This window comes from Syzygium oleosum, unplaced genomic scaffold (genome assembly GCF_021117445.2).
Source record: "Syzygium oleosum isolate NSW1041296 unplaced genomic scaffold, Sole_v2.1 Sole_v2.55, whole genome shotgun sequence".
NCBI lineage: Eukaryota > Viridiplantae > Streptophyta > Magnoliopsida > Myrtales > Myrtaceae > Syzygium > Syzygium oleosum.
This window is the reverse complement of record NW_026607539.1, coordinates 509,848-534,758: the sequence shown is the minus strand read 5'-3', so window position 1 is coordinate 534,758 and position 24,911 is coordinate 509,848. Positions and strand designations below refer to the sequence as shown.

Genomic DNA, 24,911 nt, shown 5'->3' with positions numbered 1-24,911 from the left:
CTAAAGGAAGCCCTTTAGAAAAATTAGCGGAACAATTTGAGAGCATCTTATAATCATTTTTGGGATATCTTTCTTGAAACGCATTCCAATTGAAAAGCTCGAGAGCTTGATCATCATTTAATGGTCTTACCTTATAGATTTCCCCGTATAGACCCGTTAAGGTTCCTTCATGTCGTGGGATCAAAATAACTCTGCTTCCCAAGCCTAAGTTTATTGCCTCGATCAGGTGGCTCAGTGGCTCCCACAACCCTTCAACATCATCGATCACCAACAGAACCCTCTTGTTGTGACGCTTGCTCCTCGTGAAGTTTATTACTACATGAATATCGTTGCCAAACTCCGAAACTCCATCGCTGAGAATGTCACCAAAAAGGGTCTCCTGCAATTTGACGAGGCCATCTAGACTCGATATATCCTTGCCATTCGCAGGAATGCAACTCCGATCAAATTGATCTGCAATTTGGTGGTATAGAGACCTCACCAGTGTACTCTTACCTATCCCTCTGGTGCCACAAATGCCCAGGATTCGGACGTCCTGAACCTCTAATTTGAGTAAGGACAGCAAGGCTTGTACCTGAGAATCTAACCCAACTGGATGGAAACATAGGCTCGTGTATGAGCAGCTCAGTCTTCTTGAGATTTTCTCCACAACGGATTCGATGAGATCTGCTTCTAGTCTGCAAATTTCAACAACTAAAAGGTATGACTCTGTTCTACCAAAAAAAGAAATAGATGTGACTCTGGTTATTTGTGCTTGTAAAGGGAAAAGTGTAAAAAAAGTCATAAACCTTTTGCATTTGTACTAATTTAGTCATAAACCTTTTTTTTTGTGTCAATTCAGTCCTAAACCTTTTATATTTGTGCCAATTTAAGCCTAAACCTTTTTTTGGTGTCAATTCAGTCCTAAACTTTTGCATTGATACCAATTCAGTCCTAAATATTTTGCATTAATTAACTCCCTTTTCATTCTATTATTACAGATGTGCCCGTCTAGTTTATTTTCAACAAATTTGTTAATGTCGAAGTATATCGGTAGCATATCTACTTCTTTCTATTTTCTACCAAACCCTTGGCCAGAAAAGCTTCTACTTTTCAAACCGAATCATCATCCCCTGCTACTCATGTCATTTACAAAATTAAATTCTGCATGGTAGATGGTGTTCAGACATCACCTAGATCATACAATCATTAGTCCTACTGTTTAAATTTGGCGATGCATGTATTATATAAAATGCCATAAAAGAAAATTAAAACTATTTGGTTATTATTATCAATGACTCCTGTGTCTCCTCATCAATTAAATTATGGGTTAATATCACGAAAAACCCCAAACTGGTACACATATAACAACTTTATCCCAAATTAATTTTTTACCACGAAAAATCCTAAACTGGTACACTTGTGATAATTTTTCCATCCGTTTGTTTTCGTTAAATTTTACCGTTAAATTTCTGAGTTGGATGACACGTGACAATTGATGGGTATACTAATTTGGGGTTTTACCCTTCATTTGTAACAGGTTTACTAATTTTTGATTTTTTGTGATATTAATTCAATTTAACGGAGAGTAAATTTATCACAAATGTATTAGTTTAGGATTTTTGGTGATTAAAAAAATTAATTTTGCATAAGTTTGCACAGGTGTATCAGTTCGAAATTTTTTATGATCAAAAAATTAATTTAGAATAAATTTATCATAAACATATTAATTCGAAATTTTTCGTAATATTAGCCCATAAATTAAATAGCCACGCAAGCTCAGTGCCTTGCTATAGTTTCTTTTGGAGTTAATCAGGCGCCGTCTCCAAACGGGAAAGATGCTGAATTCGAGAGCCGCTCATGCTGTCAACCACTTGCATTTCACTTTCATTTCACTTTGGGCCCTCAAATCGATAAAGTTCGACAGACAAATTTACAGACAAACGAAATCTTACAAAGATTTAGTCATTACCAGGCGATGTCCGGTCTAATTCCCTCCCCCCGGTAGTTTCAGCTAGTCTTAAGTAGTCATGGTCACGGACCGGTTTCGACCCGAAATCGGCCCGGTCAAACTCGGGCCCGGCCCATTGACTAGGCCCGTGATTCGGAATCGGAACCGACCCGTGGCCAACGGGCCCTGTTCCGGTTCCAGTTCCAAATTATTTTTAAAAAATAATAATAATAATGAAATTAAAAAAAATTCATTATTTAATTTTTTTTTATAAAACAAATTGAACTCTAATTGCCATGCATTGTAAGTGCATTAATCTCCAATTACAATATTTGACTTGGGTGTATTAAACTCTAATTACAAGGCTTGACTTGGGTTTTATAAACAACCCCTTTGATGGTCTTTTCATTCCCATTCGATATGGAACTCTCGGCTTGCCTTGAACACCTTCAATGTGAGACTCTTGGCTTGTCTTCATGCAAATGTCAAGAGTCACACATCAAATGGGAATGAAAAGACCATCAAAGGGATTGTTTATAAAACCCAAGCCAAGCCATGAGCATGTGAAGTTGTATGCCTTTTGTGGGGGGAAGAACAGCATTGGTGCCAAAACTTGTGTACGGAGGCCACTTTGGTGCCAAAAGTTTCATTTGGATCATTTTAATGCCAAATCGGAGGAAAAATGATCACTTTGGTGTCAACGGCGAGAAATTCCGGCCAAATTAATACGTGGCATTTATAATTAAATTTTTAATCTTAGTTGGATTTTTTTTTAAAAAAATTAATCTACGTGGCATTTCCACGTATATATTTCGATTTTTTAAATACTTTTCTGAATTTTTTTCTTTTTTTTCTTCTTTTCTTTTTTTCTTTTCTTTCTTCTCCCTTTGGTCACCGCCGGTGACCGGAGGCCGGCCACCGGCCGCCTGGCCTCGCCCGGACGAAGCCGCCGCCGCCCGCAACAGCGAGGCCCGGCCGACCCTCGCCCGGGCTACGGCGGGCAAGCCCCGGCGAGGTCGGCCTCGCCTCGCATGGGCAAGGGTGAGCCCGGCGAGGGCTCCCCTCCCGAGATCCGGCGAGGCAAGCCCCGCCGTAGCCCGGGCGAGGGTCGGCCGGCCTCGCTTGTGGCGGGCGGCGGCGGCCTCGTCCGGGCGAGGCTCGACCGACCCTTGCCTGGGCGACGGCGGGCAAGCCCCGGCGAGGTCGGCCTCGCCTCGCATGGGCGAGGGCGAGCCCCGGCGAGGGCTCCCCTCGCCGAGATCCGGCGAGGCCGGCCGTCGCCTAGGCCACGGCGGCCCGGCTGGCGTCGCCTTCCCGGGCAACGTCCGGCGGGGCCGCCGTGGCCTAGGCGACCTGCCGGCCTCGCCGGATCTGGCGAGGGAAGCCCTTGCCGGGGCTCGCCCTCGCCCATGCGAGGCGAGGCCGACCTCGCCGGGGCTTGCCCGCCGTCGCCCAGGCGAGGGTCGGCCGGGCCTCGCCTGTGGCGGGCGGCGATGGCCTCGTCCGGGCGAGGCCAGGCGGCCGGTGGCCGGCCTCCGGTCACCGGCGGTGACCAAAGGGAGAAGAAATAAAAGAAAAAAGAAAAGAAGGAAATAAGAAATAAAAAGGAAAAAAAGAAAAAAAAATTATTTAAAATAAAAAATGCTGACTGTGCGTGTTCATTGTATCTCCGGCGAGCCACGTCGGCTTCAAATACTAATAAAAAATTGCCACGTCAGATTTCTGACCGATCAGATCGGAGTTGGCACTTAAAAGATCGTTTTTCAAATTTTTTGGCACTAAAGTGATCCAAATGGAACTTTTGGCATGAAAGTGGCCTCCGTACACAAGTTTTGGCACTAATGCTGTTCTTACCCCGCCTTTTGTGGCTACGATCCTTTGCTAGTTAAGAGCAAAGGGTTCTATTGGACCGCCTAGAACTAGACTGGACCAATGGTCCGGTTCTTGGTTCTATGATTTGCCGGTCCGGTTCCTAGTTCTAAAATCAAAGGACCGGTCTTACCGGTTCGATTCCCGGTTGGAATCGGGAACCGATCACCCCTACAATTTTCATTTTGATTATAATTTATATTGAATAATTCATTATTTCATATTTTTATAATTCATTATTTTTTTATTTCATAATTTATTTTTTAAAATTTTAAATTACGAATCGGAACCGACCGGTTCGGAACCGGAACTGGCCGGTTCGAAACCGGAACCGGTCGGTTCCGGTTCACACATGGCCACGAATCGGAACCGCCGGTTCCGAACCATGGCCATGACTAGTCTTAAGCTTTCGGACGTAAATGGACATAGATGTCCACAAGTTGATGATGTTACTAAGGTGAAAAACAAAAAGGATATATTAAGTAATTTCATTCTCAGGGTGGACCCATTTGTCATCATTCAATTTGTATCGGAATTTGGACTTGAGTGACACTTTAAGGTTTTTCCACATCGTGACGACCATTTTGTTTTTTTCGTTTTCCATGCGCACGAAACACAAAAAATTTGGCCCAAGACCCTTAAAAAACTTCCAATTTAAGCTTTTGTCCTAATTTTATTATCACACTAGGGCGTCTTTTGACAACCGCGTCAGTTTGATTTGGCTAAATTTTATATCAGATGAATTTGATTAAGAAAATAAAAAGTGTAAGAACAATAATTGGAAAAGTAAAGAAAGTAGGAGGACAAAAAGAAAATTTGTTTAGAAAGAAAACGAGAAAAGTAATTTTTTTTGAAAGAGAGATTTTTCGAGAGAGATGTCTTTTAACAGCCACATCAATTGGATTTGGTTGAATTTTATATCAGTTGAATTTGATTAGAAAAATTGAAAGTGTAAGGATAATAATTGGAAAAGTAACAAAAGTAGAAGGACAAAAATAAATTTGTTTTGAAAGAGAACGAGAAAAGTAATTTTTTTTCGAAAGAGGGAGATTTTTTGAGAGAGAGAGAGAGAGAGAGAGCTATGGGGGGAGCCTTAATAAAGTAGATGTGCAAAGCTTTTGGACCGGACGTTGAAATGGGTGCAATGGGCTAAGTCCAATAAAGTGAGTCTATTGGATCCACGTGCATAGAATTATTTACACAAAGGTTAATCAATTTTAGCTTTTGTCTCAATTTTACCTTTTCTCTCATAAAATATCTCTAACTTTAGGTCCAGTTCCAATTTCATTCTAAACGTTTTTTGTCCTGTGAAAAAACCCAAACTTTACTTCTTAGCCCAATTTTACTCTAAAATTTTTACAGTCTTATGAACAACCACAAACTTTTATTTGAGTTCATAAATTTGTCCTCATTAACACTCCATCCAAAATTTCTTATTGACAACTGAGAGATGGAAAACTCCCAAGCACAAGCTATTCGAGAGTCTCGAACGTGAGAGATGGAACAATCCCAAGCACAAAAGATCGATGGATGCAAAATCACTAAAGGTGATTTTGACGGAGGATTAATGGAGAGCAGACATGAGACTCAAGTAAAAGTTAGTAATCTTTTATGAGACAAAAAAAATTAGGTTGAAATTAAAAGTGGACCTAAAGTTGAGATTTTTTATGAGACAAAAAAAGTTTAGGGCATAATTGATATTAGATCTAAAGCTTAAGGATTTTTTATGAGAAAAAAATTTAAGATAAAATTGGGACTTGACCTAAAGTTGGAGGGTTTTTATGGGACAAATAAAGTTTAGGATAAAATTTGAACATGGCCTTAAGTTAGAGGTTTTTTTTTTAGACAAAAGGTAAAATTGGGACAAGAGTTAAATATGGAGGATTTTTAGGGTATTAAGCCCAAGAAAATTTAGGGTCATAAGAAAAGGGATACGTGGTAAAATAACAGCGTAAACTATCTGATCTTGCAATTAAATCAATGCGAGTTCATTGAGAAAAATAACCGAACTTTGGTCCAGCAGTAATTAATTCACCTAAATAATAGGAGACTTTTAAAGTGATATCGCTCATGAATATTTCTCCCACTTAAGTTAAATTCAAACCAATAGTGTTTATTGTTGAAAATATGTCTCGAGTTTGAGCCCGATAAACGAAATCCAACTCGAGATTTATTATTATTTGTGGAGGTCTCAGTATTCCAAAGTTTGGATTTCCTATGTGCATGTAGTACATGGCAATTTTCGTTTCCTAGTTGTAGGCGATTTTATTTTCAATTTGGAGTCCAAAGGATGTTGGACTTTTACTATGAAAGAAAGCAAATCGTGGACTTGTGTCAGAGAAAGGAAATATAATCCCACTCCCACTTGAAGTCTGCCGAAGAAAGACGAAATAGGAAAGTCCAAACTTGGACTTGTTGACCGAATCGTGGAATATCTTCTCCACATTGAGTCGGCCACAGTGTGTTCTTTTGCTACGGAATATATATTGCAAAAAGCGCTGTTGTTGATGCAGTCCTCTTAAAGCCCCGTTTCCTTTCTGAGTGCCGTGGGCCATCCATAGGTGCTGGGTGCTTGGCAGTGGGTTCGTGATTTTGTTCGTGGAATTACACCAAGAATTCAAGTGTTAGTAGCGACTAAATCTTGTGATAAGATTTGTGTACAATTCCTTCGTGAGATTGAGAGATTATTTCGTGAGGAATTGTGGGGCTAAACACTGGGTGAGTTATTGGGTGTAATTGAGGCTTGGGAAACACTGAGAGTGTTTGAGTGACTCGAGTATGGTTGTAATCTCCGTTGTATCACTTGATCTGTAGTGGAATTCCGTGCTGCTCTCCCCGTAGACGTAGGTCACTATGACCGAACCACGTAAATCTGGTGTCCGATTTATTTTCTTATTCTGTCAATTTCATTGTTCGATCGCTTGGCTTCCGCAACAATTGGTATCAGAGCAAGGCTTGGCTGAGTTGAAGCGAATCGATGGTGATAGAAGAAGGAAAAGTGAGAATCGACAGATTTGATGGGAAGGATTTTGGTTTCTGGAAAATGCAGATTGAGGATAATCTATATCAGATGAAACTGCACTTGCCCTTGTCTGGGGAGAAGCCAGAGACGATGAAGCAAGCTGATTGGGAATTGCTGGATAGATGAGCTTTGGGTGTTATTCGGCTGACGTTGGCACGTAACGTCGCGTTTAACATCGTGAATGAGAAGACCACTGCGGGTTTGATGAAAGCCCCGTCGGACATGTACAAGAAGCCCTCTGTGATCAACAAGGTCTATTTGATGCGACGTCTGTTTAATTTGAAGATGAGCGAAGGTGCGTCAATTGCAGATCATATTAATGAATTCAATGTAATCATTAGTCAATTGAGTTTAGTTGATATTGACTTTGAAGATGAGGTACATGCTTTGATTCTATTATCCTCATTGCCTGATAGTTGGAATACTACTATTACTACTGTTAGTAATTCCTCTAGGTCAACAAGTTTGACGTTTGATGGTGTTCGAGATTTAATTCTGATTGAAGACATCCGTAGAAGAGAATTTGGCGACCATGTATCTACTGCTTTAGTAGGTGAAAATAGAGGAAGAACTGGTACACGTGTTACCAGAAGTAGTATAAACTCGAACAAACGAAGTCAGTCTAGGACTTGTGGTATTGTCTGTTGGAGCTGTGGCAAGAGGGGGCATTTTAGAAGGGATTGCCTTAAGCTGAAAAACGACAAGGATAAGGGAATTAGAGTTGAATCTGTGGATGATGTTGCTGCTATAGCATACAGTAATTCGGATAATGCTGATTATGTCTTGTCTGTCACTGATGATTCGTCATATGGCGGATAGATTATGGATTCTGGTTGTTATTTTCACGCTACACCAAACAGGAACTGGTTTACTACTTATTAGTGCACGGATAGTAGTAAAGTACAGTTGGGGAACAATTCTGAATGCGATGTTATAGGTGTTGGTGATGTTAGAATCAGAATGCATGATGGTATTGTGTGGACATTGACTGGAGTGAGGCATGTTCCAGAGTTGAAGAAAAATCTGATTTCCTTGAGTGCCTTGGATTCAGCTGGGTGTCGGTATTCTTCAGAATGTAGACTTCTGAAAGTTGTTCGAGGTGCCTTGGTGATAATGAAAGGAATCAAGCATAGTGGCCTGTATGAGCTTCAAGGTGAGACAGTGATGGAATTCGCTGCGGAGACATCGGATGCATCGGTTCAAGAGTCTGAATTGTGGCATATGCGTTTGGGGCACATTAGTGAGAGAAGCCTGAAGGTTCTAAGTGAAAGGAATTTGCTATGTGGTTATGTGGCTAACGAATTGAATGTATGCAGGTGCTGTGATTTAGATCAACAGTGGAAAGTGCAGTTCAGTACGGTTGTCAGAGAAACCATGGAAATTGCAGAATTGATTCACTTAGATGTTCGCAGGTTGTCACAGCTTCCTTCGAGGAAGAGTGCCAGATTTATGCTAACAGTTGTTGATGACTACTAGAGGAAGACTTGGGTGTTTGTGCTAAGGCACAAATTTGATGCTATTGTCAGGATCAGGCAGTTGAAAGCTTTGATCGAAAAGGAGACTGGTAAAACGATCAAGCAGGTATTGACTGACAGTAGTATGGAGTTTTGCTCTAAACTGTTAAACGAATTTTGCATGAAGGAAGGCATAGTGAAACACCGCACTAATACCAATTGAACCACAACAGGTTGCAGAGTTGATGAGCAAAACATTACTAGAGACGGCCCATAAAATGCTATCTAGTGCTGGTATGGCTAGAAGGTTTCTAGCGGATGCGCTTAGTACAGTGAGCTACCTGAAGAATAGATTCCCATCGACTGCGATTGAATGTCGGATTCCCGAAGAAGTGTGGTCAGGTAACGTTGCTGATTATTCTGTTCTTAGAATATTTGGTTGTCCATGTTATGTTCGAGTTAGTGATGGTAAGCTCGATGGAAGAGCAAGAAAGTGCGTATTCCTAGGTTATGCACAAGGTGAGCGGGGCTATAAGTTGTGGTGCCCGGAATTAAATTCACCTGTTATCAGCAGAGAAGTTACATTTGACGAGTCTCCAGTACTTCTGGCTATGACTGTTAATAGCAGTGTTTATACGGATCTGGACGGTGTTCAGCTTGAGGTGGAGTTGCAACCAGAAACTCCTGAGGTAGCGGGTGCTAGCGAAATCGACACAAATGGTGCTTGTAACGAGGTGGAGGCTATTGAGCCAACGGTTGCTGTAACTGCTGAAATTGACAATGTGCGTATTCAATCTCCCGATAGATATGGATGCAATGATGGTTTTGCTTTATCTGCGATTGAGGAGGTTGTGTCGGAAAATCCTTGTGGAGCGGTTAAAGGTGCATGTGGAGTTGGTATTCTAATGAGGTCCATGGCTATGGCGAAGTTCAAGCGAGGCTTGGACTTGAAAGAGGTCTGTGGCGGTTAAGCCCATTGGGGCCTGTGGGAGAGTAGTAGCGAAATTCGAATTCTATCAAAGCGATTGTGACTTAGTTCAAACGTCGAGCCAAGGTGGAGATTGTTAAAAATATGTCTCGAATTTGAGCCCGATAAATGAAATCCAACCCGAGATTAATTATTATTTGTGGAAGTCTCAATATTCCAAAGTTTGGATTTCCTATGTGCATCAGTATATGGCAATTTTCGTTTCCTAGTTGCAGGCGATTTTATTTCCAATTTGGAGTCCAAAGGATGTTGGACTTTGACTATGAAAGAAAGCAAATCGTGGACTTGTGTCAGAGAAAGGAAATATAATCCCACTCCCACTTGAAGTCTGCCGAAGAAAGACGAAATAGGAAAGTCCAAACTTGGACTTGTTGACCGAATCGTGGAATATCTTCTCCACATTGAGTCGGCTACAGTGTGTTCTTTTGCTGCGGAATATACATTGCAAAAAGCGCTGTTGTTGATGCAGTCCTCTTAAAGCGCCATTTCCTTTCTGAGTGCCGTGGATCATTCATATGTGCTGGGTGCTTGGCAGTGGGTTTGTGATTTTATTCGTGGAATTACATCAAGAATTCAAGTGTTAGTAGTGACTAAATTTTGTGATAAGATTTGTGTATAATTCTTTCGTGAGATTGAGAAATTATTTCGTGAGGAATTATGAGGCTAAACACTGTGTGAGTTATTGGGTGTAATTAGGATTTGAGAAACACTGAGAGTGTTTGAGTGACTCGAGTGTGGTTGTAATCTCCGTTGTATCGCTTGATCTATAGTGAAATTTCGTGCTGCTCTTCCCGTGGATGTAGGTCACTATGACCGAATCACGTAAATCTTGTGTCCGATTTATTTTCTTATTCTGTCAATTTTATTGTTTGATTGCTTGTTTTCCGCAATATTTATAAATAAAGCAACACGATTGGAGCAGGACTCAGGAACGCACTTCGAGTGTGGACGGCTCCCTCTTCGCGCGACCTCGAAAGACGCTGGCAATGTGCCGGCTGAATTTCTTGAGTCCCACACGGACAAGGCTCTTTTACCTTTTGCTGCGTCATCGCACACTTTTTTTTTTTTATCGGAACGTTATCATGCTTGAAGTGGCTGAATATACAAAGTATAAATGATGGTAGATTTGAACTTTTCTTGAATAACGAACAAAGATTTCCCAAATTCGCCAAAAACAAAAAGAACAAAGACTTTCCGAAGACCGAAAGCATCTCTCTCTATATTATATATACATATATATAAACACACACACTCATACACACGTGAATATTCCTTTCAAGATAAGTTCTAATTCAAATAGACAAGTGAGATGTTGGAATTTCATTACTAACAGATTTGGTTTAACCGATCTACATCATTCAATAAGGTCGGATTCCGTACATGAGATTAAACTCGAGACATTATTTAACACATGCATAAATAATCTATAATAGACCTTTACCTCTTACTTGTTGACATTTAGAGTCAAAGAGAGAATGACAATAGAGTATTTACGATGGCTTAACCTTAATTGAAGTAGATGCAACAGTGTACAGAAGAAGCAGAAAAGGTGTCCATTTTTTTAGCAAAACTAAAAAGATTTCGGTTCAACTTCTTTTCCTTGTCGATTGTAAAGGTTGGAAAGAAGTATCCGAGAAGGGAACGCTTACAGATTTAGGCTGCGTTTGGTTTAGTTTTTTCATGGGGTTTTGAGCCTCTAAAACTCCTTGGGATAAATATGGGATGTTTGGCAAATTTTTTTGGGATCTCCTTGGCCAAATGCTGGCATTGGCAAAATTGAAAGCCCAAAGCAGGTCCTCACATGCCTTGGGCTTTCAGTATATGCAGAAGGCTATTTCTAGGGTTAAGTAATTTTTTTCCTCCAAAACTACTCTCATCAATTTTTTCGTTTTCCGGTTTTTCCCTCGTTATTACTGTTCATCTTCTCTACATAAGAGCGGCCGGTGAGACTAGATCCGACTGCGAATGGCTGGCAAGGTTGCACGACTCAGGGGACTCTCGCCTAGGGTGGTACCACCCTAGGTGACCATCACTTGGGTTTGCGCAACCCAGGTGACGTCACCTGGGATTGCGCCACCCTAGGCAACGTCGCCTTGGTTGGTGGTGACCGTTGCCTAGGGTAGTGCAACCCTTGCCAGGGGTGGCACGACCTCCGATGACGGCTGGCAGCGGCCTGAGCCCCCTTCGTCGGAGCCGGCAAAGGGTTTGAGACCGCAGCCAAAGTCCTATGCAAGAAAAAATTTGCCAAACATTATTTAACCTGAAGTTGTTTTACAAATGACTTTTTACCAAATGCAATTTGCATTCGATCAAAGGCCTTTGCATTTCCTCAAAATCCATTTCCAAAGCCAAACCAAATGCAGCCTTAGTAGGGCCATGTTTCTCGCATAGGATTTTTTATTGTTTCCTACTTTCTATTGATTAATATTAATGTCCTTCCTATTCAAGCACAAAGATTCAATTTGACTATCATGAGGGGAAAAGTTTTAGAAAAGTCCTAAAGATTCAATTCGCCAGTTGGCGAGCCTAGACCTCGCCTAGACCATGGCAGCCTCGCTGGGCGTTCATGTCAGCAAAATCTAGCCAAAATTAGCCGAAATGATTGAATTGGCACTATTTCAAAAGGTTTAGAACTAAATTGGTACCAAAAATTTTTTTAGGACTAAATTGATATAAATGCAATAAGTTTATGACTTTTATGACATTTTTTCCGTGTCATGAGTGTGTCCGCTGCTTCTGGCTTGGGTTTGATCCTGAAAAAAGTTCATCCTCCCACAAGGAAAGCGCACGTGGATAAACAATTTATAACAGAGTAACGTTTATACAAGAAGAACGAATATTCGTTCATATTCATTTTTGACAACGATCCTCTGATAATGATTGTAAACAATTTCTTTGAGTAGTCATGTATTTATCACTAGTTAATTTGAGTTTGTGTTTTTAGCATCGTCTCACAGCTTTATATGCTTATTTAGTGCAATAGCTAATGGACCTACTTAGTACAATAGCTAAGGGCCAAAGTTGAACTCCCCAAAATTATAGTATAAAAAGATATATGAATTCCACTTAAAATAAATTGAGGAGGGTTTCTAGATTTAGTGTGAAAGACTTATATGTATTCCCCTTAAAAGACGGTACAAAGTAATGTTCATACAAGAAAAATGAATATTTGCTCATATTCTCCTTTTAATCTGAACTTAAATGAAGACATCCTGGGATGTCAAAATAGCACATTCATGTATGGTCTAATCTAATCCCCTCTAGCTTCGTCTAATTTCGGATGTAAATGGAAAGATTTCTTCAAGTTGATGCTCGTATTAAGTCATCGTGTTGCTGCGGTGACACCAAAAGAATAAAGTAAAGTACTTGCATTCTTGAAGTGGGTACATTTGTCATCTTCGTTTTGTGTTGGAATTTGGACAGGAACACCAAACTGATTAATAGTATTAGGTTCCACGTCGGGAAAAGTACAAAAAAAGTCTTAAACCTATTGTATTGGTACCAATTCAGTCTAAACCTTTTAATTGGACTAATTTAGTCCTCAAATTTTTCACATTGATACCAATTCAGTCCATCTGACCAATTTAGACTGGAAATCGCTATCGTTGATGCCGGCCATCCTACGTGGCACGACCGGCGCTGACGTTGATAATTTTTAATAATTTTTTGATAATTTTTAATAATTTTTAATAATTTTTTTCTTTTTTTCTTTTTTTTTTCTTTCCTCCTCCTTTCTGGGGCTTGTGGCACGACCATCACGGCCCTCGCCCAGGCCATGAGGGTCCAGCCCTCGCCCTTGCCAAAGAGGGCGACCCTCCCCTATGGCCGGCGAGGGCCGCGACGCCCTTGCTGGCCCTCGCCTGTGGTCAGTCACCGGCCATAGGCCCCAGCAAGGAGGAGGAAGAAACAAAAACAAAGAAAAAAGGAAAATATATATATTAAAAAATTTAAAAAATTATTAAAAATTATCCACGTCAGCGCCGGTCGTGCCACGTAGGACGGTCGACATTCACGTTAACGATTTCCCGTCTAAATTGGCCAGATGGACTAAATTGATACCAATGTGAAAAGATTTAGGACTAAATTGATTCAATTAAAAGATTTATGACTGAATTGATACTAATGTAATAGGTTTAGAACTTTTTTAATACTTTTCTCGTTCTACGTCACGTTGAACACAAGCAATTCAGGCCTATAAGGAAAGAGAACATGCATAAACAATCTATGATAGACCTCTACTTCTTTACTAATGATCTTTAGAGTCAAAGAGAATAAAGATGGAGTGTCTTTGGTAGCTTAACGCTAAATAGGGTTGCTTGCTATGCATTTATAAAAGTGATTAATTATAGACAGAGTACAGATAGAGATAAAATTATAGAAAGAACCTATAATACATAGCAATTACGTATTAATACCCCAACAAAGACAAGGGTACCCGCCATGCCATAACCCCGTCTCTAAAATATTGTGAATGACTTTTCTCCTCATCTTTTGAGGTCCAAAGCAAGCAACAAAGTCATGCAATTGTCCTCAACGTTTCTTTCCTTGGCGGGTAGAAGTATCATTCTATTTGATAGGTTGCTCCTTCAACTTTTTTTCAACTTTTTTTTTTCCATTTTACCCTAATACCATTTTCTCTTTTGCTAAGTATAGGGTTATGATTTGTTGGGAAGAACCGGAGCAACAATTCACCAAGAACCAAGCCCAATCCAAGATCAATATCTCCTCCACAATTAAACCGATTGAAATCGACTTAATCCTAGTAACAATCAACAATATTCTAGCAACAAAATCTCACAATTATAAGGAGACAAATGCAACAACGACATCAAGATTTAACGTGAAAACCTAAAGCGGGAAAAATCACGGACCGCCCCCAAAAAATTCTACTAATCACTAAGAATTGTAGGATACATAAAATTCTTTTCTAGTCACACACCAGAGGCACAATATTAACAATACATCAACATTTCCATCACCTTGAAGGTGGATATACACAAATAGAGGAAAAAACTCTAACCGCGAATGAAGAGTTCAGAGGAGATTCTCTACGAACGAAACCAATCAACTCGAAGCCCTCGGTCCCATGAACAACATACTAAAATTTGAGCCAATTCCGACAATGTTTGGCCCTCGAATAGGGATCACAAGCCGCAACCGTTTTTCTGCTTTTCTCTCCCCTGTTCTCTCGTGCTCTCGGGGAGCACTCTGTTTTCTCTCTCCTCTGGGCACACGCACGAAGCTGCCCATCTTTTGTTCTTTTTCCTTTTTCTTTTTCATTTTTTTTCTTTTGACCTTTTGAAATTTGACTCTTTCTTTGTTTTTCTTTTATTTTATCATATTGACTGGGTCCCACAAATGAGGCGGACCCAGCCAACATGATTTTCCCACTAAACTACATCCTAAAGTTTAATGAATGATCATGATTTATACAACGTTCAGCGATAGATTGGCCTTGTTTGAGCTGGTGTTTAGTGCTTGACCTGCAGCTAAAGTGCGCTCTCTCAATAAGCCTATTTTACACCTTTGTGATTCTCTCATGTTAACAGTAGATATTGAAAGAAAATTAAAGCCCACAAATCCAGGTGATTCTTCTGAGAGTAATTGCCCCGTATGGTTAATGTTATCTTCTTTTTGCTTTGATGTTACGGTTCAAAAGTTCGTCCTTTTGAAATTGGGATGTTCGGTTCTAGAAGCCCATTTTGGTTTTCATAAGCCATACCATGTCTCTTGCTTATCAGTCACACTCACTTCTGTTAATTGGGGTTTCTATCAAGAGCCCAAATTGCAAGACCATACTCAGCATTTGTATATGTTGACGGACTGGGCTATGCGCCAATAGTTCATTTACATTCTATTATTCTCTACTATTGCTTTTTTGCTTTTTGTTCTTGTTATTTGCTATCCCTAGTATTCCTTCCTTCCATTTGAATAAAGTTGCAAATAGGGAGGCACATATACCTTATCTTTTGAAATGTTTAATTTCACATTTTACTTTCTGTGAAAATAAAAATGAAGACAATTTTCTATTTTCGGTTACCTACTCTTTTTCAAAAACGTGATTGCTTCGAGAGAATTAAGGTTTAATATTTTGAAAGCATATCGGGCTGCATTATTTGTAAACATAAGAAGATGGGAAAACTATAAAATAATGTCTAATATACAAATTTTCATTCGAGTTTTGTTTGATATAGCCATTACTAATCTCTAAACTTTTTCCGACCAAAAAAAAAATCTCTAAACTTTTGCAATTTATTCAATCGAGTCCTTAAATAATATCACTACTTGGCCGCATAATCATTTAAAAATTATGTTTAGGCTATGCATTTTCTTTTAATTAACTTCTTGCAGAACAATTATTGGTGCTAATAGGGCTTTTGCTTGCTTGAGTGTTTTCACCTAAATTTTAATCACCCAATTAAAATTATTGCATAGAAAATTAGGGATTAATATTTAACCCCTAAATAAAAATATTTTCTATTAAATTGCATGACATATAGATAATAGGTGCATTTGCATTATTAGGGTTTATTAGAACATTTTTTTCTTTTTTTTAAAGAAAAAAATTATTAAAAAATTAAAAAAAATCGAATCGGGCCGGGTCGACCTAGCCCTCTCCTTCTTCCTCCCTGCGGGCGCAGCCCAGCCCACTCCTTCTCTCCCCCACTCAACCTAGCCCCTTTCCCTCTCTCCTCTTCACCTCCCCGTTGCCATGGAAGACGAGATGCAGAGGAGCAAAACTTGCCTCCCTGCACCGGCCTAAAACGGCCATAAAAGTCAAAGACGTAGAGTAGGCCAGTGCAAGCCATCACAGGGCGAGTTAATGGAGCAGAAGTAAGCGGCCTTTAGCCATAAAAGGCCACAGAGAGAGAAAACAGAGCAGAGAGAGTAAGAAGAAAAAGAGAGAGATTGAGCGAGAAAGATTGAGATTTTCGCTTGCAGGTGGAAGGACAAAGCTATAGGAGCTTTCCCGTTGAGCCTACTCGTCGACAGTCCACCGAGCTAGAGTCCCTAACAGGTAAGTCTTCTCGGCCTCTATTTTTCCCCTGTTCTGGTTCACTGGTTGGCCGGGACTTGCGCCGGCCGTTTCACGCAAATCCTGGCCCATACCGATCCTGCTCCTGGTCTAGACTCGCTGTTGGAAGCAAGTTGCAGTTGCCATAGCAGGCCTTGGCCCTGAAATAGGTTGGAGTTCCAACTGTTCGAGAAAATGCCTAAGTAAAGCTCTGTTTGATTGAGTCTCAGCCGGCGATCTCAAAGTTGACGGGGGAGTCGTGAGGCCATTCCTAGCTGTGTGATGGCTGGGTGAGACTAAGGAAGGCCAAAAATTGGCCTGGGTTTGCCGGCCAAGCTTCTACCTATGTTTGGGCTCGAAAAGCCTCGGTCAGAGCTCGGCCGGTGGCCACTGTGGCTAGCCAGACGGGAGCAGTCTCAACCCCAGGTGCCGAGGCCGATGGCCAAGCGAGATGGCCAACCAATCGTTGTATCTCGCCTGGTCGGCGTTCGCGTGTGCCTGTGCATGCGGGAGCCGGCCGAAGCTCAACCTGTAGACCCAGTCGGACCGGTCAAACCGACCTATTTTGTCTTTTACCAATGGATCGAGCCCTAACCGGGCTCGATCCGGTTCAAAACCCGGGTCAACGCATTCCGTTGGGTCCGTTGACCGGGGTCGGTTTCAACCCGATTTGGATCCGCCAACTCGACCCGGTTTAATATTTTATTATTATTTTTTGAAAATAAAAAAATCAAAAAAAAAAATTTATGATTGGGAAATAGTTTAGAAATTATTATTTTTGAATAATTTTATAAATTATATGAATTATTTGATTAATAATTATGTTTAAATAGGATATGCCTATAAGGTTATACAGTAGGATCTTAGACGTTATTGTTACTGCTGTTGTATTATTATTATGCATGTTATTTCAAATTAATATATAATTATATAAATTGTCACGTTTTGAATGTCGTCGCTCTAGTTAGGATTAGAACCTTAGGTTGCATATTTATCTTGACTGCTGATCGTTAATTTAATGATTGTGCATTCACTTTATCATCTCACATCTTATAAGATAGGTCATAAAATCAATCCAAACTGCCTGATAATAAATATGATGAAATGTACTGAAAGGGCACTAGTAACTCAACTAGTGTAACCAAGTCCCCGAATTCATTTAATCTCTGGTTCGCAGAAGTAAGGTAATTCTCTCACTGCCTTACTTAAATAAACTGATTAATGGCGACTCTTAGATAAAAATTACTTGCAGGTTAAAAATCTAAACCACAAGTTGCGATATGGTATGGGCTTGGGAGAGCCCGAGTTAAGTCCCAAACCTAGACTTAGCACACGCTAGGCTGACATCATTCTCCATTCTCTGAGAGAAGGGCAGTCGCGACATTGAGGTATTTAATATCTTGCCCTATTCTTAGCAATTATTTATTGCATTGATTTCTTGAGTGTTAAATTCTTGATTGTACACTTTCATGTTAGTGGTTTAAGCTTAAAATTAACCAAGATTTCTTTCAAAATAATTTTGAAAATAGAGAAAAAAGGTACTGCAAGGACGTTAGATTAATCTAGTGTAATCAAGTCCCTGAATTTATTGAATCTCTGGTTCGCAGAAGTAAAATGTTCTCTTACACTTTACATGGGTGTCTAATTGGCCCTGATTCATTAGTGGTGGCTCCAACAGGTAAGAAATTACATTCTAAATTGAATACCAAATTGCGATTGGTAGGGCTTGAGAGAGTCAATGCTAAGTCTTTGGCTTAGTAGTCCATTTGCTTTCCTTTTGGTAGATCACCTCAGGGAAGGTCATAACAGTTTGGCGACTCTGCTAGGGACTTGAATTAAAATTCATAGTGGACTTAGGCCTGAGATTTCTCTTTTCAAAAATATTTTGTTTGGCAGCGTGGTATAAGGTGCATCCTTAACATCAAGTGTTAAATGTTGCTGCAGATAGGAGTTATAAGAGTAGAATGTTTGCTAACTATTTATTTTGTAGGGAGGTGTTGAGGTTGAATATCTATTTTGATATTGAAGAGGTGTTTGCATTATAAATTGTTGTGCATGCTTTTAAAGTTTTAACACTACTCTATTATACACACAACTTGCCGCTAGACTTAGGCCGCAATTAGGAAAATTTAGGATGGTATGGAGAAAGATCCAACCTTGAACGCAAGACTGCAAGGTAGAGGTTGCCTTTCTCAACCCCATACTTTCTTTCTTGGTTTCAAAAGTGTTTATCTTTGTCCACAAGATGGCGTGACTATAGGATATCCTTTAACAAAGCCGGAGTTAAGAAGACTCAACTCTAGTACGCAAGACTTTGCGACTAGTCAAATCATCCTCTTAGCTCCATTTTGAAGCTTTCTAATTTAGATGTCAAACGTCACGTCTCATGTGCATGTCTATGTGATTTCCATTTTTCATTGGTCAAGTTAGTTCTCTGCACTTTTTACTAATCAATTTGCTAATTCCATCATATTTTTAATTTCGCGTTGGTCCATGACAAGTGAGCCAATTGTCGTGCCATTTGAAAAACACTTTAAACCAATAGTTTCAAAGTTTGTAATTTCAACGTTTCACAAATGAATAATTTTTCATAGTTGCTCTGTGACTCGTCGTTTAACAACTAGGTATTGCATTTTATTGGGTGATATCCCCATTTCTTGTTAAACTAAGAAACAAAGCACAGTCTCACGCTCTTCTCCTGAAGCGAAATATCATGCAATGGTAGTAACTACATGCCAAATTACCTGATTATCATACCTCTTATGAGACACTGTCCTCTCCAAGCCCTAGTTTCTTTACACTATGATAACTAGGCTACTCTCCACATTGCTGCCAACCCAGTTTTTCACAAGCGAACGAAATACATTGAAATTGATTGCCATCTCGTTCATGAAAAAATACAAGTTGGCCTCATTGCTCCATTGAAGATTGGTACAGAGTCACAACTGTTTGACATGTTTACCAAACCAGTAGGTTGAGATCAGTATATGCGGCTACTTTCTATGTTGGGCATCCGTAACCTACACACGCCAACTTGAGGGGGAGTCTTAATGTGATTATATGCCACCATGGCATCTTTATCCTAGGAGTTATTTTATTCAATCTTTCGGTTGTACTTACCATAACTGAAAGAGTAGATTTAGGAAATATATTTGTAAATGGTGTATAAATATGTACATCTAAAATATAAGAAAAGCGAATCGGTTCACATTGCAATATTCCATTTTGTGACCTTTCTTAATATCAAAATCGGGAACCGACCGATTCGGTTCTTTAAAGTGAAATGAAAAGTCTTTATATAGTCATCCAGGTCTTCAAGTGGAATGGCCACTAGAATTGTTGATAGGCGCCCACCATATCCATCTGCTAATGATGAGTCTACACAGACTTTTGTTACAGGAACTATTACTTTATTTAACCTGCCATGGAGAGGAGATATGGAATTCATCCTAAAGTAATGGATCTGCAATTATTCTTCCTAAATTAATCGCTTCTAGTTGTTGTTCAGCCCTTTTTACCGAATGCAATGAAGTTTCCTCGCTCTGCACTAGCAAAGACTGCTGAAATAGAATCTGATAAAGTCCGACCCTTTTCTTTATTATTCTTTCTTCCCCAATCATAGTGTCATTGGATGTATTTGTATTCCCAACTGTGAGGGCAAACGCTTGACGTTTCTGGACACCTCCAATCAGTTTGAGGATAAATCGAGGATGTCGGGGAATCGGTCCAAGCTATTAAAGCTATCATCGTCATTCATGGGATTGGCAATCGTTTGGTCTCGCAGGGATTGGGGGAGGCGGTGATCTACTTGTGCGACCAAGTCCCCGTACTCTCAAATTTTCTAATTAAATTCTTCTGTTTACACAAAACGTCTAATCAAGTCCCTCAAGTACAAAGTTCAGCCAAATCGGACTGATCTGGCTGTTGGAAAAAGCCGAAGAGTACCGTGAATTCTACTGGTGCGGCCAAGTCCCTTTACTCCCAATTTTTCGAAGTAAACCCTTCTGGTTACACAAAACATCTGATCAACTCCGTGGAGTACAAAGTTCGGCCAAATCCGACTGTTCTAGCCGTCGAAAGAAGCTGAAGAGTAACGTGAATTAATTATTGACTACGCGGACACCCATCAAGGGGATGTAGATAGTGAATGAATTTAATTTTTTATGCTCCCATCAATTCACTATCCACAATGGGTGTTTACGTGAGTAATATTTAATCCACATCATGCTGCGGTGTCATTTGACAGCCAAGTCAGATGGATTTGGCCGAATTTTATATCGGATGAATTTGATTAGAAAAATGGAAAGTATAAGAACAACAATTGTTGAAGCAAAAGTAAGAGGACAAAAAGAAATTTTTTTCAAAAGAAAACGAGAAAAGTAATATTATTTTTTTTAGAGAGAGAGAGAGAGAGAGAGAGAGAGAGAGAGAGAGAGAGAGAGAGAGAGAGAGAGAGAGAGGGGCAGCCTTAATAAAGTAGATGTGCAAAGCTTTTCGATTAGAAATTTGAATGGGTGCGCAATGGGCTAAAGTCCAATAAAGTGAGTATATTGGATCCACGTGCATAGAATTATGTACACAAAGGTCAACCATTTCTGCTTCTAGATTTCCATTTTCTTTGGAGTTTATTCCTACATGGCACACCTCGCATCGGTTTAGCTTCTTCTTCAGTCTCTGCGAGACCAGAACCTGGAAATTAGCCTCAACAGTGCCTGCCACCACGCGAACATAATGTCGCTGCTCCATGCGAAACGCCTCCTTAACTCCTCCGATAGATGTCCGGCCGGTCCACAGTGAGGGACATAATCAGCCATCATAAACAGCCTGAGCTTCTTCATCTTTCTGAACGAGTCTGCATACAAGATCAAGTCTTCTACATCAACCTTGTCCAGTTTAATTCCTTCAATGGCATCTGTTCCCCGTTAGAGTGAAACAAAATAATTGTGCATGTCAAAAAAACAATAAGCCTAACTCTAAGAATAATGCTTAAATTTGTATTAAAACCTTGCTAGTCTAAAAACCACTATAACACAAGCAGTAAACATCTTATGAGGAAAGGAGAGATAAGAGGATTTATATTAGGTTATATAGCCATCGGTTCGACAATAAACACTGTCAGTTTAAAGAGAAAATTGACACAGCAAGAAATAAAGATTCTAAACCCTAATTTCTTGCTCAAAACCCTAATTGGCATATGTGTCTCTCCTGGTCACGCAATAAAAAGTGTTTTTACATCACATGTAAATGCGAAGTGCACAAAAAAAAGACGTGTGTTCAAATTTATTTTTCTTTAGGAAATGCTTAAACTTTTACCGAGTTTTGCCCCTAAGCACTTGTAGAGCATCCTCATGACGCCATATTCTGCTTTGTTTGCTAGGATTTTTAGCGCACTCTTGAATGACGATTTGTCTACCCATTTCTTGAAGCAAATCATGCATCAATATTTTATTATTTTCATCGATGTAAATGAGCGACTTTTGAATTAGAATCTCAATCCCACTATTGGCATGGATACCACAATGTTCTAGGGACTTGATGATCTCTTTTTTGTCATATCTATTAAGAAAACATGCAATGTCGAGAAAGATCGTCCTTTCGTTGGCCTCTAAGGGTGCGCATGACAACCATTCTGTACCCGGAAACTATTTCTACTCAGAAATGATTCTTTTTTATTCTGTGCCCGGAAACAATTTCTGAGCATTTGAAGGCGTTTGGTAACTGTCCAAAATTCCTATTCCTGGAATAGAAAAAGAACAGAAATGCGTTTGGTAACTGCAAAAAATTTCTATTCTAAATTTTTTTGAAGTGCTTTTTAAAACTTGGTATTAATTCTCATGAAGCACTTACCAATTTTATTTTTTTCTTGTAAGTGAAGGAAACATGGTGATATGTATAAACATGGTATATAGTTGGTACAAACTCTTCCCTCTATCACTCCTAGCAGTGTATACCGTATTTTGACTTTACCGTATTTTTGCTCCTATCGAAGAACCTGGAATTAGAATGGAAACATTACTCCAAATCCAAATATTAGGTGAGTGCTTGTATTGAAGACTTTAAGATGAATCTGATCTAAATCCTTTTCCTTTTTTTCATTATGGAGAAAATTTTTGTGGATGTTTTATTAGTTAAAACTTTAGGTATCACAAAGAAGTGCTGGCAGGAACTTATGTAAGTCCAACTTCCCCCTAAGCAACTACCTAAGCAATCTTGTATAAACAATTTTGACTGGACTAAAATTGCACCTTGAGTTACTAGATTTTTCGTTGATCGACTCATGTCATACCATCAGTAAAGCACATGTAATAAAACAAAAGGAAATGACAAAAGTGCATGTAAGGATCCTCTCCCATCGTCATGTAGTATTTAAAAATAATATTACAAAAGTCGGAAACACAAATCATGGAATCTCGGGCAGATTGTAATCCCTTGCCATTTTATTTGCAATACTTTTCCTAAGCATGTTTATCTCAGCTGCTTGCTCAAGTGGTGTATCATCCGCAACCTCCACTTCTCTAGCTCCAAATGGCTCAGTCCACTTTGCATTGAATATCTCTTTTTGAGATGCCATGTAACCTTGATAGGTTGAGAATCATATGAGTCATGCATTAAATCAATAACATAGTCATGTAAAAGTTACAAGCAATGCACGCAACCATTCTAAAGAGAAGTAGCAGCACGAGAAAATAGTACAACACTCATGCTTCAGAAGATACCCATTATTAAAACACTTGGAATATGATGCATGAAGACAGAGGATTGCATATTAGGACCTTATAAAAGATAATCCTGTTAACAAGCTCACACATAATATCACCAATACATGACCATTGAGATGGATAAATAATGCAATTTCGAGAATTTTTCACCTCCACCGTTGTTACGAAATGGCCATTGCAAAAGCAGTAAAACATGCATTTTGTAGACAACACCATGTCACGTTTTGCTATCTTGTAAATAGGTTTAGACAGTCATGACTAAAAAGTGACAAAATTGCAAAATAAACGGACTTTGGATTCACCCACTCCTTTATGGACCGATTCTTAAGCCCTTGAATTACAGAGTATGGAAAAATGCCAAAGAAACTTTTTGTACAACCCATGTCTTCCTATGATGGAAAGAGATGAAAAAAGTTCCAGCATTCTAGTTTTCTTGATCCAACGATGTTATTGTCAACATATAACTCACTGTAAAGATAATTCAGGTACAACAAGCTTGCTCACTGACAACTATTAAAAAGTACACCCAAACAGCAGTGCAAATTCAATATGCTTGCCTACACACTAGAATGTTAATACTCCTAATGGTCTTCTTATGCGCATACTGCACAATATAATGCACCTACAGAACAAATACAGATTGTCCACCATGAATAACCACAAGAAAGTCTGCCTTTGCGATAACCACAGGTGAGGATTTTACCTTTGCGAATCAACTTGGACAAATAATAGAAAGCAATGGACAGAAGCGTGGAGCTGAATCCAGGCGTAATGAACTTCTACTCAAATTGACTAATCACCAATTAGCTTGTTCAATCTGATAAAAAAAACAGAATAACCATTTAGTAAATGAAAATCACCACCCCAATGCAAAAAGGATCGCCGTTGTGAAAAGCAATAGAAAATTAACACGAGACAATTACCAATGACCAACACCATATCACCATAGTTGCATAAAACAACCTCGAGCGAGCGCGGCCCTCACCCAGATTCGCGAGGGCGGCGGTCGCTCGAGCGAGAAGGAGCCCAATGGGCGAGGGCAGCGCTCGCTCGAGCCTCACTGTCACCCAGATCGGCGAGGGCCGCGAACGCGCTCGCTTGGGCAACCGTCGCCGATCTGGGCGACGGCGAGGCTCGAGCGAGCCCGGCCTCGCTCGAGCGACTGCAGCCCTCGCCCAGATTCGCGAGGGCGGCGGTCGCTCTACTGAGAGCGAGCCCAGATGGGCGAGGGCAGCGCTCGCTCGAGCCTCGCCGTCGCCGATCTGGGCAAGGGCTCACTCGAGCGAGCGCCGCCCTCGCCGGTCTGGGCGACGGCGAGCTCGAGCGAGCGCGGCCCTCGCCCACTCGCTCCAGCTTGCCGTCGCCCAGACCGGCGAGGGCGGCGCTCGCTCGAGTGAGCCCTTGCCCAGATCGGCGATGGTTGCTCTAGCGAGCGCCGCCACGACAACACCCTCTACAGTAGCAAGTCATCAGCAAGAACTTACCTCGAATGAGAAGGAGCAGCCTCGTGGGTGAAGGAGCAGCAGCGGTGAAGGAGCAGAGTAGAATGAGCTCTGCACAGGAGAGGAGTAAAAAGTGATTCAGCGCTTCCAAAATTGTTTCTTATTTCTGTGCCGAGAAACAAGAAGCTAGTTTTTTTTGTTTCTTGTTTCTCTTCCAAAATTGTTTCTGGACATAAATTTTTGTAAAAATGTGCCGAGAAATAAAAAATTTACCAAACGCATATCTGTTCCTAAACTGTTTCTGAGAACAAAAGAACAGAAATTTTCACTGTTTGGCACGTTACCAAACGGGCCCTAAGCCATCAATAACAATCCTTAATATATCATGAACCTTTCCCTGAGGGATTTCTTTCAGTTGATCAAAAGCTACTTGCCATTCTTTGACGCTTTTGCCGTTCAAGAAAGAACCCAT

The 24,911-nt window shown here is 40.2% G+C and overlaps 1 protein-coding gene across 1 annotated transcript; it reads right to left on the bottom strand.

The window, feature by feature from the left end:
- LOC115687753 (disease resistance protein RUN1-like) lies at positions 1 to 24,911 on the bottom strand. The gene is made up of 5 exons (XM_056307560.1): positions 24,789 to 24,911; positions 21,595 to 21,881; positions 20,968 to 21,198; positions 131 to 677; positions 1 to 12 (listed from the first exon to the last, which is right to left on the bottom strand). The coding sequence occupies exons 1-5, from the start codon at positions 24,909 to 24,911 to the stop codon at positions 1 to 3; spliced, it is 1,200 nt and encodes a 399-aa protein (XP_056163535.1).